The sequence below is a fragment of the Phaseolus vulgaris genome, chromosome 8 (assembly GCF_051622355.1).
Source record: "Phaseolus vulgaris cultivar YP4 chromosome 8, ASM5162235v1, whole genome shotgun sequence".
Lineage (NCBI taxonomy): Eukaryota > Viridiplantae > Streptophyta > Magnoliopsida > Fabales > Fabaceae > Phaseolus > Phaseolus vulgaris.
The window spans coordinates 9,087,320-9,112,159 of record NC_143505.1 but is presented as its reverse complement, the minus strand read 5'-3'; the positions used below and the strand labels follow the sequence as shown (position 1 = coordinate 9,112,159).

The following is a 24,840-nucleotide window of genomic DNA, read 5'->3' as shown; positions in this document are numbered from 1 at the left end:
TTAATCAATTGTTAAGACCTTTATTATAGGGTATGGCCTCTTGCTTTTCACACAGTACAATTATCCTTGTTAAATAATTTCATGATCTAGTTTATCTTAGTTTTTTTTTTATCAGCAATAAAATAAATAAATAAATAGGGACCACTTCAGGGGTGGTCCAACCCTTATACAGAAATACTTGACATCAGTCTCCTATTAGAACGCCTACCAAATTAGCAAAGGGATAACCATACCAACACTAACCAATGTTAATGAATCAACCTCATACAAGCCAAAAGATTTAAAACCCAACTAGAATAAGGGAAATAAGCAGAACGAGACTTTGCATAAATCCAAGACCATACCTTTACTTGCACCGAAGCGAACACTTCAGACACATCTGCCACACCTCTATTGAAGATGACCGAGTTCCTATGTTTCCAGATTTCGCTCACAATGCCAACCCAAATTGTACCCCAAACTTCGTTATCCGAAACAGAAGCATGACTCATCCAGAATTGTGAAAATTTGACTTAGGATCCTTGTGAATTACAGACGACACACCAAGCCACTTAAAGCACAAACACCAGACGCGCCAAGCAAACCTGCAAACAAAGAACAAGTGACAAGATGACTCCTCCTCCTCCCCACACAAACAACACAAGAGATTTTCTACCGCCACTCCGCGCCTTACCAAGTTAACCCTAGAGGCAATCCTATTCTCCAACACCCTCCAAGCAGTGAACAAAGCAGATGGCAAGGCTTTGCACCTCCACAACTTACTATACACAGGAGAATACTCCCCTCCTCTAACCCGCCTTACCTGAACATAGGCAGAGTTGACTGAGAAAGTTTGACTCTCCCCAATCTTCCAGACCCAACTGTCCGCCTCCCCAAAAACCAACTTCACCTCTTGCAAACTATGAAACAGCTGTTCAACCAAAGACTTCTCCCAGTCGAAAAAGGATCTACGCCAGTCCAAATTCCACACCCATTCACCATTATACCAATACCCAAGCTCAGCCATTTTTGCGTTTTTAGCCGAGCTTAGAGAGAAAAGTCTCGGAAAAACTCCCTTCAAAGTACCACAGCTCAACCAACTGTCCTCCCAAAAAGAAATCTCCTTACCATCCCCCACTTTCCACTTAAACCCATCTTCAAAACTTCTACCCCAACCCTCTGAATCCCACACCTCCTTTAAATCTTTCCACCAGAGAGAGCCCCTACTAGACTTACCGCCTTCTCTCAAACTTCTCCAACCACCATACTTAGAATCAAGAATCTCTTTCCACAAACCTCCTTTATCCGTACCCAGTCTCCAAATCCACTTTCCTAATAAAGCCAAGTTAAATTTCCTAAGATCAATGATTCCAAGACCTCTAGAATCCCGAGGCTCACACACCTTATCCCAAGAAGCCCAAGCGATCTTCCTTCCATCAGAGCCCCACCCCCAAAGGAAATTCCTTTGGATCCGAACTAACTTGTCTGCCACCACAGAAGGCAGTTTAAATAAAGACATAAAAAATAACGGGATTGAAGAAATAACAGACTTGATTAAACAAATTCTCCCTGCCATTGACAGGCACCTGCCTTTCCACCTAGACAGTTTATTCTGAACTTTCTCTAACACCCCGTTCCAACAAGCACTGCGCTTATGACACCCTCCTACCAGTAGCCCCAAGTAAACAAATGGAGTTACCATCACATTACAATTGAGAATAGCCGCAAAACGCTGAAGCGAACTCGAATCCAACCCCAACCCGCCTAATTTGCTTTTTAAGAAATTCACCTAAAGCCCAGAAGCTAGCTCAAAACAAAGCAAAATCGCCTTAATATTGAAGATACTTTTGGTATTAGCTTCACAGAAGAATAAAGTATCATCAGCATATTGCAACATATTCACCTTTACTTTAGCTCTTCCAACCTCCAAACTATCAATCAAATTCTTCTCTTCTGCCATCCTAGAAACTCCAGCCAACCCTTCTGCAACTAAAAGGAAGAGAAACGGAGCTAGTGGATCACCTTGGCGAAGACCCTTCCTAGGAGTAAATTCCCTAGTAGGACTACCATTCACCAACACAGAAACTGAAGCAGATTCTAAGCAACATTTTATCCACTTAATCCATTTAGCACAGAAACCCAACCGATCAAGCATATAATAAATGAATTCCCAACTAACCGAGTCATGCGCCTTCTCATAGTCGACTTTGAAGAACACACAACTCTTCCTCTTTCTTTTATATTCCTCCAACACCTCATTAGCTACTAACACACTGTCCAACAAACCCCTACCTTCAAGAAAAGCTGATTGTCTCAAATCAATAACTTTACTAATTACCTTTTTCAAGCGTAGAGACAACACTTTTGAGATAATTTTATACAAGCATCCAACTAACGAAATAGGTCTGAACTCGCCGAGTTGCTGAGGGTTTTATACTTTCGGGACGAGACAGAGGAATGAAGCATTTGAACCTCTAGGCCAATGACTTTTAGATGCGAAATCCTTCACAGCTGACACCACATCCAACCTTACAATATCCCAGCAGACCTTTAAGAAACCAAAGTTAAATCCGTCAGGACCTGGACTCTTTGAACTTTCACAATTCCAAACCGCATCCCTTATTTCTTCTTCAGAGAAGTCACCGACCAACAACTCGTTATCAGCTTGCGAGATAGAATTAAACCTTACATTGTCCAATCTAACCGTACAAGCTTCATTTCTGGCAAACCTATCTTCAAAGTAATCCCTAACCTTGTCCTTGATCTCAACCTTATCCTCGCTCCACCTTCCATCAACAAACAACTCATGTAACTCGTTCCTCGCCCTTCTCCACTTTACTGATGAGTGAAAAAACTTTGTATTAAGATCACCCTGTTTCTAGTAAATATGGAAAATTTATAAACATAATTTCTTCAATGGTGGGATTAATTAATTGGATCAATAGTTTTTTTTTTTTTATCGGCAAATTGGATCAATAGTTGAGTAGCTAGGAAAGAGAAGGTGAAGAAACGAGGAAGTAGAAGTGTGAAATGTATATATTATTTTCGCAAAAGAGTGTGGAAATGGTCAAAGAAAAAGGCCTCCGAAGACATATTTGATTATATTGCAAAACATAAATGGTTATTGACCCAGACAATGACAAATATATCTTTTGAGCTTAATAAGTTTAAAATTTTGAAAAGATAAAAGTCAATCATCACAAATAATAATGTATTTTAAACGATAAATTATGCTTTTTGTTATTGTAAAACGACAAAACTATGACAAATAATGTATTTCAAAGATGAATATGACCAATATAATCTTATATTCGAGAAATAAATAAATAAACTTTTATTCATTGAAAATAATCGACACGAAGCATAATAAAATTTACGTCATATCGTATAATTAACAACACAAATTAGACATTAAGAAACCTTTACCAGTAAAATAAAAATCTGAAGACTAAAGTGAGAAATCTAAAATGGATTAGAAACAAAATCCATTTGATGGCATAACTGTAATTCGTGTTTTGAATATTTGTTTTAATAAAATTGCATTTTCACATGAAAAATTGTTCTTATGTTCTTGTCTTGTCAGACACGTAATTGGCATCGCATATAATATTCAATTAAGCAACAGACAATAATGCGCGTAATTAGAAAAATAACAAAACGCAACACGCTAACACTCCACGCGTATAATATTTCAGAAAATACAAAATAACCACTTCCTAAATTATTTAACTTAAAAACATTTTTTTTAATTTTTATTTATCCTTTTCTTTCGTATTTTGTATTTCTTTTAAACCAAACTCTTCTGCTTTTATATTTTTTTCTCACATATTAATTAAAAATGTGATACAAATACTCTTTATAAAACATTGACAATATTTCTGTTTTTAAGTTGACTTTTTCCGTATGGGTAGATTATTCGTTTTCTGTGGTGTAGAACCGAACACTCTTAGATATTATGAACAAAATACCTTTTTTTGCAAAAAGACTTAAACAACCTTTTTGAAGGTTAACTTTTTTTTTAACAGCTATTAAGAAAAGTTATATACATATGGCAACTATTTCACATTATTTTTATAATATAAAATTTAGTGATGATATTTCAATCATATATCATAATTCATTGGTAGCTTTGCCTGTTATAAATTGAGCAGATAAAGAATGATTTACATAAATGATATAATTGTTTTTGAATTTTGAATATGATACCGTTTGAATTATTTTTTTTTCATTATTTATACGTCTTCTCTTCATTATATTATGTACTGTATTTCATATTATACATGATAATTAAATTTCTAAATATTAGTACAATTAATTAATTTAAAATATTTATTTTCTATACAAAATAATAACTAATATATAAATATATTTTTTATAATTAGAAAATAATATTTTATAAATAATTAATATCTTCATTCCTTTTTCGTGTAATACACAGGTTAAAAATCTAGTCAGAACAGAATAGTATTGATACAAATTGTATATCATTGATAATGAAATGATGTTCCAAATATAGTTATTATGAAATTTATTTTTTACAACATAACAAATTAAAAGTTATTATAAAGACTCATACTATCATTGATTCAAACTCAAGATAAACTTTTAATTAGATATACAAGCTGTAATAATAATAAAAATCTGAGAGTCAACATTAAAAAAGAATCTATAACCAACAACTTCAATATAGAAAATGACAACTTTTATTTTCTTGATAAAAGAAAAGACAGCTTATTTTATTTATTATTTGTGTAATAAATTATGATCCCTCCAATGTGGAAAGTACATGTCATGTGACACGTTTGAATGATTAACAAGTTTGAAAAATAATTGCAAATAATCAAATTCACTAAGAAAAGAAAATGCCACCATATCCAATTCTTATCCTAGATCCTCTTATGAATCATAGTATCTTCTATATAAGAAACTTTCAGAACTCACATCCATTCAAAATTCGCAAACAAAACTTTCGTTTTGGAGACAATAATTACATAGTTTGTTTAAGTGTGAACCTTAGACATGGCATACCCAAACCCTTATCCGCCGCAGCCCACCACCTCCGCCCCGATTCCGGCGTTGCCGACCACCGTGATCGGGCCGCAGTTCTGCGCTCCGTACCCGGTGGATCTGGCAGTGGTGAAGAAGGTGATGACCATCTCCGACGGCAACTTCGTGGTCACCGACGTTAACGGCAACGTCGTCTTCAAAGTCAAGGGCTCTCTCATGAGCCTTCGTGACCGCCGCGTCCTCATCGACGCCGCCGGCCACCCCCTTGTCACCCTACGCCGCAAGGTTTTTCTTTCTTCCTTTCTCCTTCTCCCACCAAACACATCACATGTTCGTTTAAATTATTATGTTAAATTTTTTATTTTTACTTGGTGAAAGTTATTCAAGCATACCCTACCTCAATTAACTAAACACTCTGAGATTAGTTCCCTTACTCTTCTTCAATCTAAGTAGTTTTTATCCAAAAAAAATCCACGGTACTTTAATATTTTTTTTAATCCTATTTAATATTTAAAAGTTTTACCTTCATGATATACATCTCATTTAAAGTGTAATTCTAAATACTAAATATGATTAAAAAATAATTAAAAAGAGTGAAATTATTATATATATCTTTGTTCTGATCTCAAGTTTTCAGACTCAGTCATTCATAAAATAGATATAAATTATCATTAATCTCTAATATATGTGAGATTATAGAATAACAATCTTGTTTAAAGAGGTTTATCTTGTAAAAATTGGTGAAAAGTTGTGTTGTTGATGCAGGTGATGACAGCACATGATCGATGGCAAGCTTTCAGAGGTGAAAGCACAGACGACAAAGATCTAATATTTACTCTGAAGCGATCGTCCTTTATTCAGTTTAAGACCAAATTGGATGTGTTTTTGGCTAATAACACCAAAGAAGATATTTGTGACTTTAAGGTTAAAGGTAGTTGGTTGGAACGTTCTTGCGTTGTTTATGCTGGTGAATCTAACAACATCGTCGCACAGGTAAAACCTTTTCTCATTAAATATCCAAAATCATTTTTTTAAATACGTTTCCATGATAGCTGAAATTACCTTTATTATTTCTTTCAATACTATTTAATCATACTTATTGGTAATTAACAGAGTCGTTTTCAATTTATTAAAAAGTTGCTTCAGTAATATATATGAAAATTAAAGTGAAAATATTTTGTGGGAATGCTATTACAGATGCATAAGAAGCACACAGTTCAGAGCATTCTGATTGGAAAAGACCATTTCATGATCACGGTTTATCCCAACATCGATTATGCGTTCATAGTGGCGTTAATCGTGATTCTTGATGAGATTAACGACGATGCAAGAGCAGAATAGAGAAATGCTGAAAGCCTGTTTTGTACTTTTTCGTTTGGATTTCTTATAAAGTATCATTCTCAATAAATAATCCTTAAATAAGAAATTACCTTATTGAGCTTGGTAGTCCATCCTCTTATATATTCAATCTATATAAAGGAGTTTATATATCATTCATAAATTTGAGAAACTATTTTAATAAGGAATTTCATATATTTTTCAATCTACTATATATAGTAGCATTCATAAAATTAGTCCATTAATAAAGGTTGTTATAATTTGTTGGGATTATAATTTTCAGACATCAAATTTGTTTTCTTTTATCGAACAAATCCTTAATTGTGTAATTTTCGGGCAAGTTTAGATAAAATTATAAACATTAACAGAAAACATAGCTACAACGAGAAAATAAAAAAAAAGAAATAAAAGAATAATTAAATGTAGACAAATAGCTTGATTGAAGTATGTTAATGAACTAAAATATATACTTAGGGGAAAAAATCATTATTGAATAAGTTCTTCTTCCTGGCACAAGTGGTAGATATGAACCATATATGAATATAACAAACTTTCCAACTTGTTCCGGAAAATCCTTCACAGCCCTGCGACTCATCTCCACTCAACCTAGTTTAATAGGCGGCTGCTTCTTCCTGTACTTCCATGAGCATTCCATAATAGATATGAAATTACTCTCTTTTTTCTTTCAGTAAATAATTAAAAACTCCATAATAAAATGAAATTACTTTTTTTTTCTTTCAGTAAATAATTGAAAACCCAAAACAGTTTTCACCTTACTATTTTTTTCTCTCTTCTCTCACCCCCTTTGCATCCCCAAACTCACATTTGCTCTGGTTGAAGGAATTTTTGGTGGTTCTTGATTTTTTTTTTATCAGCACATATTTATAGTTGTTGCAGTGTGTTTGTGATTATGTGGTTGATGAGGTTAGTTTTTGAGTTTTTTTCACTGTTCTTTTGCACTGTGGTTGAATGTTCATTTTACTGTTGTGTTTTATTTTTCTATGAATTATGTAAACTGAAAGACAAGAACTGAATACTAGATTATATAATTCATAATATATATATTAGATTAACTTAGAAGCTAACCTCGAATACATAATAACCTTGCAGATTACATAATTAATAATCAAATTCAAAATTCAAAGAACAAGTAATTTCGGTTGGGATAACCCAAAACTCTCTTCTGAATAAACATTCTGAATTATGTTTTGGATTACAAAAAATACTTGTTCTTTGAATTTGTTTACAGATTATATAATCTAATCTTGACAATCACCGTCAATCCAAAATACGGACATAAATATAGGGGTGCAGGAAAAAAAAGCCTTCATTGGCTTTGTGTTGGTCAACAAATTGTTTATAAGGGTCCAAATCCAAAGGGAGAAAGATGGGCCAGGCCCACTTTGTTATGTTTAGACTCCTGGATTTGTACTTGGTCCGGCTGTTGAGTCCATATACAATGTGGCCATTGATCCATATCAGAAGAGCAGTTTCAGGACTGTTTCTTCCTGCACCTCCATATCTTCTTCTGCCACCTCCATACACAACTTGAAAATACATTTTTATCCTTCTTGTGTCACCCCCATAGATTAGTTTTCGGATTATGTAATCTGGAAACTTATTTGAAAAAAGACTTCCGGATTACATAATCCGGAAGTTAAATAAGACTTCCGGATTATGTAATCCAGAGAGTAATCATGGATCTGAAAAATGGCTTCCGGATTATGTAATCCGCAAGCTAATTACACATTTGAAAAATGACTTTCGGATTACGTAATCCGAAATATTGTAAAGAGGTATTTTTGGAAATTTAAAAATTTATGGAGGTGAGAGAAGAAGATATGAAGGTGCAGGAAAGAAGAAACAGTCCAGTTTCAGTTATGTCTGTCTCACCCCATGTCAATCGATTGAATCCTTTGCCAGTGAAACATAACAGTCACAATTGAGTTTGGATAATTGTTGTTTATTGCTTTATATTACATTTATTTTTAATATTAAAAATTAAATAAAAGATATCAACTAAACCAAATAATAAAAAAAGATAAAAACTATAATTTTTTAAGAGAAATTGAAATATGAAAAAAAAAATATTACTTCACGTGTAAGAACTTCCTACCTCTAACAAACTATTCCAAGTCTAATAGAAGGTCTCATTTTATTCCATGTTTGACAAACTATTCCATATTTAAAATTGTTTAAATTGATAATTTTCTTTTTACGAAATGACAGTATATTAGTTTTTTTTTATAAAAAAAATTAATTTTCAATTAATTATAAAAATAATTAGTTATTTAGTAAATATTTAAAAAATAGAAAATGACTGAAATATAAAAAAAAAACGCTCTTCCATCTCACTTTTAATTCAAAACCGCCATCACGTATACCAAATGTTTTAGAAAAAAATAGGAAATGACGCAATGTCAATGATAATGAAATAAAATAAAATATTGATATAAGGATAAAACATGAAAAGAATTGAGAATAGTTAAAGAGAAGAATCTCCTTTATATATCGGTATATATTATTATTGTTATTATTATTTATTAACAATTTATTGGATAGAGAAAATTAAATTCAGATTCTATCATTATACATAAAATTTATAATTATTATATCGTACAAACTCTTTTATCATATTATAATTATAATTATTCTTATTTTTATTTTATTATTATGAATAGGATTATGGTTATTATTATAATTTGAAGATTATTATTAATATTATTCTTGTTATTCATAATAATAATAATATTATTATTATTAATATTATTGTTTCTATTTATAATATTATTATTATTATTATTAATTATAAAAAAACAATAAAGAAAACATAATAAAAATATTACTATTATGAAGAATCTTAATAATAATTACCATATAATAATAATTTCAATTTTGTTTTTAAAATTAAGGTTTAATTTGAATTTCGATTTATAAATCAGAAGTTTGTCATTTTAAATACATGTTGAAGAATGGAAAACAAATTAAAATATATTGTATATTTGAAATTTGAAAGTATAGTTTAAAATATCTACAATTTAAAAAATGTGAATCTTAATAATAATATTAATAATAATTACTATATAATAATAATTTCAATTTTATTTTTAAAATTAGGGTTTAATTTGAATTTCAATTTATAAACCATAAGTTTCTCATTTAGATTTGGATACATGTTGGAGAATGGAAAACAAATCAAAATATATTGTATATTTGAAATTCGAAAGTATAGTTTTTTATTTATTTATTTTACCAATAGATTCATTAAATGTAGTTTAAAATATCTACAATTTAAAAAATGTGGGCTAAAGTAACTATGTTTTAATAATTATTGTCTATATTAAAGGTAACTTTAATGAAATATATGATTTAAAATACCTACAATTAAAGGGCAAACTTCTTTAATTTGGTTTATTCTATTTTTAAAGGTCATGCCACAAAATTGTGACTTAAACATCCATGATCCGAAAAAAGTGGTATATAGTGATTCATATTCCTAATTTGTAAAAGTGTCGTCCTTTTCACTTTTAGATCATTTTTATATTGTTTAGTCCACACATTTTAAAGACAACACTTAAAAAACGTGGTATAAATAATCAACGGTTTTATAAATATGATCTTTAATAGTTCTTGAACTACATTTATAAAATTATTATTTTTTCTATGTTTAGACAACAATTACATACGTAGTTCAAGTTCAAGTTGTCTAAAGTAAAAAAATGGTGTAGTGTTCCCTTCCCCACATGTAGCATTCTCATGTTCCTCGTTACCTTGCATTTTCTTGTTCAATAAGAATCTTGTATACTTTACCATTTATTTTCATTTGTTTTCTTAAGTTTGCTTCTGATTGAATCAAAATTGTTATAAACAATCGCGCATACTCCAACTCCTACCTTTGTGTCATTGCTTTCACTAGTGCAAAAAGAAGAAAAGGATACGCTTTATTTAGTGCGGCTTTTGCGCTACCCGTTTTAGTAAAAAACGCGGTGGCATTTTTGAAATTATTTTGATTTACGAATGCGGTTATTTGAATAGCCGCATTCGTAAATCAAGCGCTTTGATTTACGAATGTGGTTATTTGAATAATCGCATTCGTAAATCAAAATTCTTTGATTTACGAATGCGGTTTTACCTTTAACCGCATTCGTAAATTCTTTTTTACCCTAAATTTTGAAGCGCGCCACACATAATTTCAAACTTTATTTCTCGTCTTTGCCTTCGTTTCGCGTTCGCACTCTGAGTTCGTCTCCTTCTGCTGCATCTGCATTCCATTTGTGCAATGTAAGTTTCTTGAACTCTCTTTCTTCCTCTTCATCTTCACAAATATATGCATAAATGTTTTTCGTTTTTCTTATATATGTTTTTTTCCTTGCATTGGTGGTCTTGAAGCACTGTTTTGTTGGCTGACATTCGTTTTTCTTACATTGTTTGGTTTCTCACATTGCTCAGTACTCTTTCATTGTCTTCATGGTTTCTTGTAGATTTTTTGATTTTCTCTGTTACTGCTTCCCTGTCCGCCGTCGCTTCTATTGCCGCCACCGTTGTTGGCGCTCCCGTGACTCTTCATCAACGTTGGCTTCACACAAAATTGACGATGTTTTAAAATTTTTAATTTTTTTAATGATTTGGCATATACAAGTGCGGTTAAAGCAAATAACCGCACTTGTAAATGGTATTTATAAATGCGGCTATATAGCCGCATTTATATTTCTTGATTTACAAGTGCGTGTTGATCAAATGCAGCTATAAAGCCGCATTTATAAATTCGAAATAGCCGCATTTGTTTTATGTTTCTGCACTAGTGTTTGTCAATCGGTACCAAAGTTCCTATTGTATTGTGATTTTCTTGAAACATTCCTCTCTTTAGAGTGATATCGATAATACCCAACATATGATCCACACTCTTTTGATACCTACCACTGAATTTTTGTTCCATGTAGTGATTGATTCATATATGGTAAACAACGAATCATGATTCTCTTTGAGTTGGATATCCTTCTTCCTCTCACTTGATAAGAGTACTTTATTATCCTCCATATATCTCAACTGTATAAAACTTATACCATTCACAATGAAGCCTTCTTTAAGATTTTCCATAGTAATCGTATTTTGGAACTTACAAACATAACTTCGTTCAAGCCATTTTATATTCTCCACGTTTACTTGAAACTCCAAACCTCTCCAACTTTCGTCTGTGGTCTCTGCCTTATTTCATCCTTTAACAACTTAAGCATAAGTTTATTCTTCATTCTTTTTCCTCTAAACTTCTAGAGCTTCATATTCTTTGTTATTTTGTTATATCTCCTTCCATCTCGTACATTCCTCCCTCTTCTTTATACCTTGCATTATACTTAGATTGAGGTAGAGTTTCATATTGTCAATCATTTATGTTGTCTAATTGTTTCTTGTAATTACCCACTAATATTAATGATATTAAATATACAAATACTGTTATTAATTTTATTTTTATTTTATTAATTATATTAATATTAATAATCATAATAAGTATAATAATAATCATAACGTAATAACAAAATTTGATAGATTAATTTTTTTTTAATATTTTTAAGAAATTTGTTTTGAGTCCCATGTACACGTAAATTTATTTATTAAAAAGTTCATACTTAGCTAAAGAAAATTCTGTACATAAATTATCCATGAATAACTTCGTAATATATATTATAAAATATTAATTCATAAATAATTTATTCACGGATAATCCAGAAATAGTCACATACAATACAATACAATAGACATCCATACAAGTAGATTATGGGAGGACTCCAAATTTATTTCCTCACATTTACTTATATTTTCTTATACAATATATTTACTCGCATGATCAAATCGATAAAGCTGTAATCATTCCTATTCCTATGGCAGAATCTCTACTATTATTCTTGGACTCATCAGAACAATCCATGTCATTAACAATCATAAGTAGCGCTACTATGAATGCATAGTCCACATTGGGATTGACGAAGACATTGAAGCCACCATTATTCTCCATCTACATAAAGAGACAAACATGCATATATAATTATCATAATATATTTAAATTTTACTACTTATCAAAAACAAAGAATTACTAATATAAATAAAAAGATATACTGACTCAGTACTCATACTTTGGCTACGATGTTAGGAGATTCACCGGCATAAACAGTGCACGACCTTTTACTTCCAAAAATGATCACTCTAAAGTCACTTTTGTTTTCGTCTGGGTTTTTGGCAAGGAACACGTTTAATTTAGTAATCCCAGGCGGGATCTTTGACGATTCCTTGACTTCCTTAACCCAAAATAGCAATTTAGATGAATCAGTGCTTTCACCCCTGAAAACTTTGCATCTCCCATGCAAGGACACAATCTGCATAAAAATTAAGAATAAGAACAGCATGGTTAGGTTAGAGATTTATAACTAGAGATTGTTTTTGCAGATAGGCGAATATTTAATTAACTTGAGAATGAGTATTGCTAGATGCATGAGCAACCAAACCTTATTGTATAGAGTGACGATGGGGTTTTCTGCATCATCATATAAGACACGACGGTTGTGAAGTGTGAAAAAAGTATCTTAGTATAAAAGAGACGATCATCGTTTTCATTGTAAGTGGCTCCTTTCTCAGTATTAATTTGTAGAGGGATAGAGTGAGGAGCACAGTAGGAAGAGTTGATAACTGAGACTTGCTTTGCCATTGGAGAGGAAGCTGTTTCATGGAACCAAAGTGTCTTTATTATTTATATGTTGTATATGGTAATTCACAGAGCAACATACAAAGCAAAATATTCAGGTTTACCAATACTAATCCCAATTGCAAGTGTGGTATCTACAAACGACTAAGTCAAGTGGTCACATAGAACACACAACAATCAAATATGCCCTACACAATTAAGTATGCACAGACAATAAATTGGAGTCTGCAGAAGAATTTTAAATAATCGACAGAAGAAAGTAACTATAAGGATATTTCACCAAAATGGTGCACATTTTTTTACAAGAATGGACAATTTTTGGTTAAAGTTGTCAATGGTGTAGAAAAATTTACAAGAATGGACAATTCTTGGTTAAAGTTGCCAATGGTGTATGCAACATCAATTAAATTTATTAATCAGCCTACTTTTTTATTTTTTAATTAAAGTTTCTAATTGGATTGACAACTTCAGTTTAAATAAAATTAGACATGAATTGACAATTTCTCTCCATTAAAGTTGTCAATTCGGTTGGCAAGTTCAGTTGATTTTTTTTTCAAAAGAAATGACAATTAATATTTTTGAAAATAAAAATATATAGTTAAATTTTTTATTTTAATTATAATATTAAAGTTTAATTTTGTTTTATTTAAGAAAATGATATATAAAGTTGAAGAATTAAAATTACTTTTTTTATAATAATTTTAAATAAATTGGGTTAAAAATGAGTTGTGTGTATTACGAAGTGAACTTTATATATTATGGGTGGTCCGATAGCGGGTGGCCTGATAAGCCCAACAAATACTACTTGCTAGGATAGGCTCGAAATGACTTTGATACCATATTACGAAGTGAACTTTAAGCCTAACTCAACCCCATAAAACCGACTCATAGGGTTGAGGATTGCACCCACTTATATACAATGAAAGGCTCTAATATCTAGTCGATGTGGGATCTCCTACAGTGTGATAAATTAAAAATATTTACTATTTTTTAAATATTGTTAAAGTTAAAAATATACTTATAAAAATGTGATATGATTTATGTATACATTTTTAGATTATATAATATATGAAAGTATAAATTATATAATATGTAAAAAGTAATAATATACATGTATTTATGTAAAATAAATGTATTAAAAAATAAATGAAAATATTGAATATAAGTTATTAAAAGAAGATGATATTAAATATTTGATGAGAACAACATTACAAAGGATAATTCTACTGTCTAAATGGATAATTTTCTCTGTTATTACCTTCATTGCGACAGTAAGAACATTTTTTTTTGGCTTGTTTTAAATTGGTTGATCCATTTCATTATGTAAACTAGTTGTAATTGGTCGTCCCAAGTTCTTACGTCGCATGTGGGGGTCAGATATGAAATTTGGTCCGGTATAAGTAGACCAATAATCCTCGTTTCGAACGAGATGAAATTCAACTTGATATGTCTTTCTAATCGTGTGGAGGTTGTAAACCGGATCAATGAATGTCGTCATTTGTAAATGACAAGAGGAACAAACGGCAATAACGTGACGACAGGGAAGTTGAAGAGCTTGGAAGTGACCACAATCACACCATCAATAATTTAATCTAACTGTATATGATTGAGGTCGTCGACCATGTTGGGGGGTGGCTAATTCTTGGACATCATATTCATAATTTTCTACATTAAACCTTTCCACAAAACACATAGTCGAATCTTGTTGATTTTTCTAAATAAGGGTGTGATATCTTCTAGATAATAATGACCTACACGTAACATGGTGTCTATTTTGAAGACTCGCTCAACAAATCATGTTTTTGTTTTTTTTGGAAAGTTACCTTAACCAAAGCAGAAATTGGTAAAAAACGAACTCCCGAACATAATTTCAATTTTTAAAAACAACAAAAATATTTTTAATTTTAACATTATTTAAAAAGTATTAAATATTTTACATTTATTACACAACCTATTTTTAATCCAACTTAATTTTGGGTAACTTTGTTTTTTGTGAAAAAAAAAATTAGTTTTAATTTTAAAAAAAATATTAATTATTTTAAAAAACAATCAAGATGTTGCCTATACCATTGACAATTTTTACCAAGAATTATCTATTTTTTAATTTTTTTTGCTTTTGTCTATTTAGGTAAATATGACAATTTTTACCAAGAATCATAAGTAGCGCCACTATGAATGCATAGTACACATTGGGATTGACCACCACATTGAAGCCACCATTATTCTCCATCTACATTTTTTTTTTTATCAGCATTCTCCATCTACATAAAGAGACAAACATGCATATATAATTATCATAATATATTTAATTATCATAAATTATATAATATGTGAAAAGTAATAATATACATGTATTTATGTAAAATAAATGTATTAAAAAATAAATAAAAATATTGAATAGAAGTCATTAAAAAATTAGTTTTAATTTAAAAAAATATTAATTATTTTTAAAAACAATCAAGATGTTGCCTATACCATTGACAATTTTTACCAAGAATTATCTATTTTTGTAATTTTTTCTGCTTTTGTCTATTATTTAGGTAAATATGAAAAAAAACTTCACATTTTGATAAAATATCCTAACTATCATCCATGGTAGCTGCAGATTTTTATGTGTGAGGCAGGAATTGATTTCAGGATAACACGTAATAAATGCCAAAATATGGTATGATGTGTTGTTTATATGGATCAAGAGAATTTTGATTGTAGGAAAGGGTTGCTGGTAGGTGCGTCCAGCAATGAGGCATTCAAGTGCAAAAAGTTTTTCTTCTTTGTTGGTGTGGTGTGGACTCAAAAATGAGTTGCGGGCTCACTTTTTGTTATTTTGTTTGGGTCTGGTTCCCTTGTGGGCTGGGGGTTGGTAAGCTATAACTACAGTAGGATAGACTCGAAAAATGGCTCTAATATTATATTACGAAATGGATTTTAAGTCTAACTTAATCCCATAAAATCGGCTCATGAGGTAAGATTTGCGCTCACTTATATACAATAAAATGTCCTAATTTCTAGTCAATGTGAGATCTCCAATACATAAGGATCTGAGTACCTCTTTACACTATTTTTTTTATATATAGAAATTTATTTAATGATAAGAAAATGCATATAGAAAGAATAAAATAAATGGTTTAATTTTTTTTTTCCATCAAAACTAAACTTAGATTTAATGTGTGTTTTTTAACAAATGAAAAACAATTTTTTCAAACAGTTCAATCGGATATTCAAAATTTAATATAAATAATTATATAAAATGTACTCAATGTATGCATGAATGAGAAAATAAATATAAATAAAATTATAACAAAAAAAACATCAATTGCGCATATTTAACTAAAATAATTCTAAACGATTTAAACAATTTAATCATATACTTTAAATTACTTAAAATATTTACTTATACGGAATTAATCCGTATATTTTAAACAATTTGAAAGATTTTTCTAGTAATTTATTAAGATTTCAAACAATTTCTTAATTTTTCAATCTTATAATTTAATATTGGAGATAAATATATATATTTTCCTATAATTTTCTCAAAATTATTTTATTGACGTGGAAAAGAAGAAAACGCGGAAAAGACTTGACCTAAGAGGATATTGGTTTTGTGATCTACATTTCGACCACGTACACTTTTGGTATTTTCAGTCACTCCAGGTAATAACGTCACCAATCATCGTTATGACATTAGGTTGATTATGTCATTAAGTATACATAGTAATAAGAAAGAATGAGAAAAACATAAAAAATGAAGTTATTTAGATTAATAGTTAATAACTAAAATTTTAATAGTTAAAATTAAATATTAATATTTAAAAATTATTTATTATTAATAATTAGAACTATTTTAAATTAATAATTTTTTTTATAAAATAATATTTAATTTATTTAATATAATAACTAATTATTTTATTTTTAGTCACTAAATTAGTTTTCATTTAATAATTTTTTTTAGTAAAAGTATTTTAGGGTTTTACATTATTTTCTATAAGTTAGTTATAACTTCCTTATTCATGATTCGAATGAGTCTCTTTTAACATTTTGAGTTTAAATGTGAGATACTATTCATGTGTCTTAAATTATTATGTTTTTTATGAAAGTTAATTTTGACAATTATTTTATGTATAAATAGGATCTTGTATAAACGAGTTAGACTTGAGAATGTTGAGTTCAAATTCCTGTCAGTGGAGACTAGCCTAAGTACGTTATCTATAGTTAGAGGAAGAAGTGAAAGACACGGTTTGGATGTGTAAGGGGTCAAAGAGTCTGACCCAAATGGCTTTAATTTTAATTTTATCAAGAATAGTTGGGAAATGTTGAAGCATGATGTTGTAGCTCTTGTTCAACTTTTTCAGGAGATGGATTGTATACCTAAAGGGTGTAATGCGTCTTTCATAACCCTTGTTTCCAAAGTAAGGGACCTTACGAGTCTGGATCAATATAGACCTATATCTCTGGTGGGTTACTTGTATAAAATTATCTCAAAGGTCTTATCTTGTCGCCTCAAGCTAGTTTTACTTGAAGTTATAAATGACTGTCAATCGACTTTCTTAAAGGACAAAGGGTTACTTGATAGTATTCTAGTAGCTAATGATGTTATTAATGAGCTCATACAAGGAAAATCCCTTTTAGCGACCACCAAATTCGGTCACTAGAAGCACTATAATCGGTCGCTAGAAGCACTACAATCAGTTGCTAAACATATTTGCGATCGAAATGGTCTCCAAATAAAAATGGAAACGAAAACCCTAGACGCAAAGCATTTAGCGACCGAATTATAAATTGGTCGCAAATTTGCGACCGAAATTTCGGTGGCTAAATCAGTCGTAGAACATTTGGTCACCAAAATTTAGGAACCAAATTAGCAATCGAAATTTCGGTTGGTTGCAGAAAATTTGGTCACCAAAATTCAGAAACCAAATTTTTATAAAAAAATCGGTGGCTAAATCGGTGACTAAAATAGAAGGTGATAGCGACCACCATTTTCGGTCGCTAATGGATTAAAATAATTAACTAAAAAAGCTTGTGGTGGCTAATTCAGTGGCTAAATGAAAACCCCTATAACGACAAATTTGATTTCGGTGGCTAAATATATTTTTTAATTACATCGACCGATTTTGTTTCGATCGCTAAACAACAACTTTGTAGATATATCCACCAAATCTCCATTTTATAAAAAAAAGTCAAACCTCCTTATAGATACTCAAAATTCAATCAAGCTAAATAAGAATGAACTTCAAATGCATAGTTTAAGAAGGAGTTGTACACAAATTAAAAGTAAATCGTATTACATAATGAAAACTATTGAAAACTAGTTAAAAGAATCAATCTATTATATAATTTAACATACAACTAATCTTCTCCATAACTGTCATTTCTAATATGGTCTTCTTTATGATGTGGACGGTTAGTAGATATGAAGAATTTGATATGAGATTATTCATTAGAATTACCTTTCCGTATAAGTTTTCCTTTATTAGAATTACCTTTCCGTATAAGTTTTCCTTTGTGGAAGATGCCCGATTAGACAACACCAATCTAATTAGTTCAACTCTTGCTGCATGATGAAGAGATTGAGAAAAGAATCACAAGGCAATGATGATGGGAGCAAATAAGAAGACATTCATCAAACATGATAGAAAGATAGTTACGGATAGGAATGCATATTGAAATTGACTTTCAGAAAAACTCACAGTATCACCCTCAGAATCAACTGAGAACATTAATTTAGTGGTATTGTTTTATTTCTTTCTAAATTATATTTAATCAACGTAAATAATCTGATTATTTAATTACATCAACTAAAATCATAACAATAAAACTTACAACATTACATTAAACTATTTTTTTAAAAAACATTCAAATAAAAAAATGTTCTACTAAGTATAATTTTATATACTTAGTCTGGGAGTTTAGTCTGGGAGTTGGCAGGCATTGATTTTAGTCTTTAATTTGTGTAGGGTGGATGTATTTAATCTATGTAGGTTGGATATAGGGTCATTTGTTTAGAAACTAATAACTTTTTTGTTGTTTTGGATTATTGTATATGGGTTGAGGTAATCCTGAAGTACCTCCTTTATTTTATTATTTTTTTTTCAACAAAGAATAAATAAAAATAAAATTAAAAATGGGACACTTCAGGGTGTTCCAACCCGTATACAATAGTTAAAAACTCCATACAACAGAAGCTTTAGGTTCTTGAACACCATAGAACACCTACTAGACTCACACAACCATTTATGCAGTAAAAACAACCTGCAGGCTACTAAAAACCAGCACATGCCTTTATTTTATTATATTTTTTGCTGATAAAAGAAAAAGAGTATAATTTTATAAAATAAAAAAATATGCTAGCTGACCTGATTAAAAAAAATTAAAATGGCATAAAATTATGTTTAGTGATTTATTGGAAGCAAGTATACTTTTATTTCTAAAATAAATTATTGAGATAAAAAGACATTTTGCCCCTTTCGTACAGCTCCAGTTATACGCAACCAGTTTCAATAAAACTAGTGATGTTTATTTCCATATTTTTTTCTCATAGCTTTGGTTGTTTTTATTTTAATTTATTTTGAATCAATCTATAATACAAATGGAATGCTCTTCAAGGATAAGTTCTAAAAACAATCAAAAAGAAAAATTTTCAAATTTAAATTCAAAATAGTAATTTCAAATTGATTATGGGAGGGACAAGTGGCACGTTGTAAAACTTACACGTGTCACAACTCTCATTTTATTAAAAAACATCACTCACAATGTCTAATACCAATTCATTAACAATTCATTTGGTCGCTATTTCAGACACAAATTTGATACTAAGGGTATTCAATGGCTATTTCGGTCGCAAATTGCGACCACTTATTCTTGGTCGCTAAATTCGGTGACTAAATTGTTATTTTCTTGTAGTGTCTGGAGGAAAGGGAGGAGGGGGTTGTGTTTGAAGGTAGACTATGAAAAGGCGTACGATTCGGTCAACTAGGTTTTTCTATGCTTTTGAGGTTGGGGTTTAAAGAGCGGTGGATTGCATGGATCAGAGGGTGCTTAGAGTCTTCTTCGGTATTTGTGTTGGTTAACGGAAGCCCTACTTCTAAGTTTAAACCGATAATGAGATTGAGAGAGGGGGACCCCTTAGCACCCTTCCTTTTTCGTGTGGTTGCGGAAGGCCTGGCAGAGCTTGTTAGACAAGCGATTAGAGAATTACGAGGGTTCTCTTATCTTCAAGTGTATGCTAAAACCATAAATTGTACAATTACGAGGGTTCTGTTTAAATATTTGGGGTTATAAGTTGGTGGTAATCCTAAAAGGAAAAGGTTCTGGGAACCTATTGTGAGTAAAGTTAGCGCGAAGCTAAGTTCTTAGAAGGGGAGATTTCTGTCTTTGGCAGGTAGAATATGCCTTATGAAGTCAGTTTTCACTTCAGTTCCTTTGTTCTACTTATCATTCTTTAAAGCCCCAAAGTCGGTATAAGATAGAATCATAAGCATTCATAGAAGCTTCTTATGGAAGTGGGGAAAGGAAAAGAAATCTATTCCGTGGGTGAGTTGGGATAACTTATGCAAACCCCAAGAGGAAGGAGGGTTGAGAATTAAAGATGTTAGAATCTTCAACGTCTCTTTATTGGCAGAATGAAAGTGGAGGCTCTTAAGTGAGAACAAGGAAGATGGAAAGATGTTCTTATGTATAAATATGGTATGCAATAGGATCACAACCATTCAGATAGGAAATACCACTCGTGGTGGTGACGAGATTTATCTAAAAGTTGTGGTGAAGGGCAAGATGGTGGATGGTTCCAAGAATCTATACGGTGGAGAGTGGGTAGGGGGACAAGGTCGGACTATGGAAGGATATGTGCGCAAGTAGTAACCCCCTTAAGGTCCTGTATCCTAGGTTGTTCTCTCTATCTTTGGATAACGTTGTAGAGGGTTAAATTTAGTTTTTTTATATGGTAGGAATGTTTAAAAAGTTTAATTCTATTGAGGTGAGGACCTCTTGTTATCTGTATACGAGTTGGGATCATGGTAGTAAGTATCGTACGATTCACGATACGAACCATACGATACGATATGATTCTGAGTGCCTATGATACGAATCACAAGAACAATTGTTTTTGCTCTTGTATCGTAGCTGTATCATGTGAATCGTGATACGAATCACACGTATCGTGATATGATTCGCATATATCGTCACTTGCTTTTAAAAAATCCTAATTTTAATTATTTTATAAAAACCCTAATTTTAATTTACCCGCAAAGCAGTGCATCCTTTCAAACGTTCTTCTTCTTTGTCCTTCTTCCCTGCGTTCTTCTTCGACCAACAACAACCAAGTCGCAACGGCGACAACGACTGCGACGACAACTGCCACGACAACGACAACTGCGAATGACAACCGAGCTTGAAGGTGCGAACGACATCAACGACGATGACAAAACTCGCGACGACGACAGCGAACAAAACCAACTGTCGGAGGCAAAAAAAACCTTTTTTATTGTGGAGGAAGACCAAACATGGGAGGTTTAGGGGAGGTTTTTTGCTACTATATTCATTTATTAAGATTAGTAAAACAAAAAGGGAGTCAGACATTACATGGAAGTACTGTGAAAGTCTTCCAACAAATAAACTACAAGTAAAACGTAAGTTTTGCTCTCATACTTGTTGGGGTGGAATAACTAGGATGAAGCATCATCTTGATGGAACAAAGAAAGACGTTATCCCCTGTTGCAGTGTTCCAGATGAGGTGAAGGCAATCTTTTTGAAGCTGCTGAAAGATAAAGGAAAAAAGAAAGAGGAGATGAACTTGGATTGTGGAAAAGTTACAAGAGAATTAAGAAAGAGTGATTTGCACCAAATGACAATCAATGCATCTTACAAGAATAGAGAAGATGTAATTCAAGAAATTTGCAACTATATTTATGGTAATGCATTGCCATTTAATCTTGTTAGGAGCCCTCTTTTCTTCTAGATGCTAAAGGCGGTTGGAGACTATGGGAAAAGTTTTAAACCTCCTTCTTATCATGAGGTAAGAGTATCTTATCTGAAAAAAGGAGTGGATAAGGTACAAAAATGTCTAGAAAAATATAAGAGTGATTGGGTGAAATGGGGATGCACACTGATGTGTCACTACAAAAAAAAGATGTATATTATGTCGGTTATTTTCGTATAAATTGACGTTTATAACCACCACAATATATGTTTGTGGCGGTTTCCCAAACCGCCATAGAACTGGCTGCCACAAAGTTTAATGTGACAGTTTTACGCTACCCGTCGCAACACCCGCCACTTTAAACATAGTGTAAATAGTGATAGTTTTTATATGTAAGTAGTGTCAGTTATAATTGTCGCAATTTACATTCATTGAAGAAGATTTTGGTCGAATAATATACATAAATCGTGACATTTTTAACTGACATAATTTTAATTCTTAATAAAGAAAATTTAACTACCACTTTTTTATAATCTGTTTTATACAATTAACATAAACATAATATATTTTTATAATAAAAAAATAATGTATAAAGTTATAATCATTCATTCATTTCATTGAAAATTAAAGCACACATAATATTATTCAAAAGTTTATACATAATTATAAATTAAAACACATAAAAAGTTTAAACTTCCTTAATCAAGTTTAAAATTACAACACATAGTTATTCAAAAGTTCACCATCAATTTCAGATAATCCAAAGACACGCTTGAAGATCCTTATCACCGCATCCATTGTAGGGGAAAGAACTATCGATCTCTTCTCTCCCGGATACAAGTACCTATGAGAAATATAAAAAAAAATTAACCAAATTATAAGTATAGAACATAAACTAATGATAGTAATATATTTTTAAGACCAGAAAATCTTTCAACTTTTTTTCCCACTTTTAAGAGCAACAATGATAATAATATATTTGCACTAAGAGTTTATTCTATAACAATAAAAGTTTTAAAAAGCCTTCCGGGAGTTACCATGATAGTCTCTATGAGGCAGTATGAGGACATCCAACTAGAACACTATCAATACTAAATTTAATATAATAGTCAGAAGGGGAAATCAATTCACTTTAATAATCTTAGGAGTAGAAGAGATCAATAGAAATGAAATCAATATTGTCTCCCTAGAACAATTAAACTGGGAATTTATATTGTAAGCAACGTGTCAAAATTAGACTTACCAAGCTACATCACCACCTACCTATTCCCTTACCCCACCTTGTTTCTTCAATTGGTTACATATAATAGCTACTATTCTTGTTTCTCACGCTCACTATAATTTCTGTTACAATACTTCAAAACATTCATAATCTTTAGTGAGGAAGGTACTTAATGTAACTTTTTACTAAATTAGTTTACATGATGAAAGAAATATATATTAATATCATGCTTTCTCATACTTGTTCTAAGTATAATCAAATTAAAAATTGATCTATATGTATTTTATTTTAAATCGGTGTCCTTCTGAAAGAAATTTGCATTTTATCAGTGCCTATACAAAAAATGTTAACTAACATTTTAGAAATATGCCCATGCGACAGCCAGTCAACAGGAGATACATTAACAGCCTCAACATAATTGAAACCGCAGTTGAACCCAGAGTGGTAGGCTAGAGGAAATGTCAGAACAAAGTCCCCAGGGTTTTGGACACACCTATAAACTGGTACTCCTTTAGACTTAAGGATAGAAGGAGAAAGCTGAGTGATCTGCAACAAGTTAGAAATACAAGCAGCAGATAAATATACGTCAAAGGAAATAAACAAGATCATCCAACATCACTAGTTACCTCTTTAATAATAGAAATATGGACAGGTAGGTAAAATGGAGATGTAAAACATGGAACTCCACCAAATGAGAACGTAATAATTTTAATTCTTTTGTCACCTCTCGAGCATATAAAACAAACAAGAATATCAAATGATGTTTGTCAAGTGATAGAAAAACTTTTACTCACCAGCTTATGAAGCAAGTCGGGTTGTTCTTCAAAAAGTTCTGGTAAATGCTTTCTCATAGCCTTTTCCAATTTGCAGGCATCTTTTCCAGGGACTCCATACCACAATTTTGGAGCTCCCCAATGAATGTAGTTTAATGAATATAAATGGTGATCTTCTACATGCTGCATTCACAATTAAACCTAAAAGAAAATATAAAGTTGTTTTAAACTGCAGATCCTATAGTATGTAAGGACTCATTCTCTCCCACACACACAACATCAACAAATTGCCACTCAACACAACAAATAGTTCTGTTGTGGTTTAGCAAACAAATCCGGGCAAAAAGATGACACTTATACTATGTGTCCCCATAGTCTCACACAAATGCACATCCTTACGTACTTTCCATCCTGAAAAAGCATTTCGAAGACACAAAAAATCACATGTAAATATATTACAGATATATTTCAGGAGATCTGATACAGATTTGATTTAGTTAACTTTATTTCTATTTATATCATATTTTATTTGTATTACGCAGAAAACCTATTTTGGGAATATTTGTTGTAAATTATTTTGACAAGAACCATGGAAGAACTCCACCACCAAAAAAGATCTGCAAAACAATATTTATCTGTTACAAATTTTTTAAACAAATCCAAAGCCCTAAATCAAATTTTAAACAAAAAATCCGAACCCCTAAATTATATTCTTTTTATTAAACTTACCAATAACTCGAAAGTGGTATTGAAGCACCGAAGAACACAAAAGGGGAGTTCCCCATTCTGATTAGAAGTCGAATTGTATAATAAGTAGAATTGTGAGTGCAAATGTAAGAATGAACATGAGATCGTGAATTCAAGAATGACCGTGAGTGAGTGACAAAATGAGAGGGTTTGAGAAATAAAAGTC

General features: G+C 31.2%; 3 protein-coding genes and 1 pseudogene across 4 annotated transcripts in view; 1 reads left to right on the top strand and 3 right to left on the bottom strand.

The window, feature by feature from the left end:
* Positions 1 to 487: 487 nt before the first annotated feature.
* On the bottom strand, positions 488 to 5,000 carry LOC137824523 (uncharacterized). Its single transcript, XM_068630190.2, has 4 exons — positions 4,992 to 5,000; positions 2,417 to 2,857; positions 1,825 to 2,317; positions 488 to 1,464 (listed from the first exon to the last, which is right to left on the bottom strand). Exons 1-4 carry the CDS (start codon positions 4,998 to 5,000, stop codon positions 488 to 490), a joined length of 1,920 nt encoding a protein of 639 aa, XP_068486291.2.
* On the top strand, positions 4,797 to 6,432 carry LOC137823905 (protein LURP-one-related 10). The gene is made up of 3 exons (XM_068629231.2): positions 4,797 to 5,271; positions 5,752 to 5,979; positions 6,184 to 6,432. The coding sequence occupies exons 1-3, from the start codon at positions 4,999 to 5,001 to the stop codon at positions 6,325 to 6,327; spliced, it is 645 nt and encodes a 214-aa protein (XP_068485332.1). The 5' UTR covers positions 4,797 to 4,998; the 3' UTR covers positions 6,328 to 6,432.
* A 5,567-nt stretch (positions 6,433 to 11,999) lies between these two features.
* On the bottom strand, positions 12,000 to 13,117 carry LOC150025389 (protein LURP-one-related 15-like; annotated as a pseudogene). Its single transcript, XR_016514587.1, has 3 exons — positions 12,822 to 13,117; positions 12,453 to 12,692; positions 12,000 to 12,334 (listed from the first exon to the last, which is right to left on the bottom strand). The product of XR_016514587.1 is annotated as a protein LURP-one-related 15-like (transcript).
* Positions 13,118 to 15,173: 2,056 nt separating this feature from the next.
* LOC137823903 (protein LURP-one-related 15) overlaps positions 15,174 to 24,840 on the bottom strand; it is a 48,976-nt gene continuing 39,309 nt past the window's right edge. The window contains exon 3 of the transcript XR_016514586.1: positions 15,174 to 15,248. The gene's annotated coding sequence lies outside the window, so the exon portion shown is untranslated. The remainder of the gene's footprint in view (positions 15,249 to 24,840) is intronic.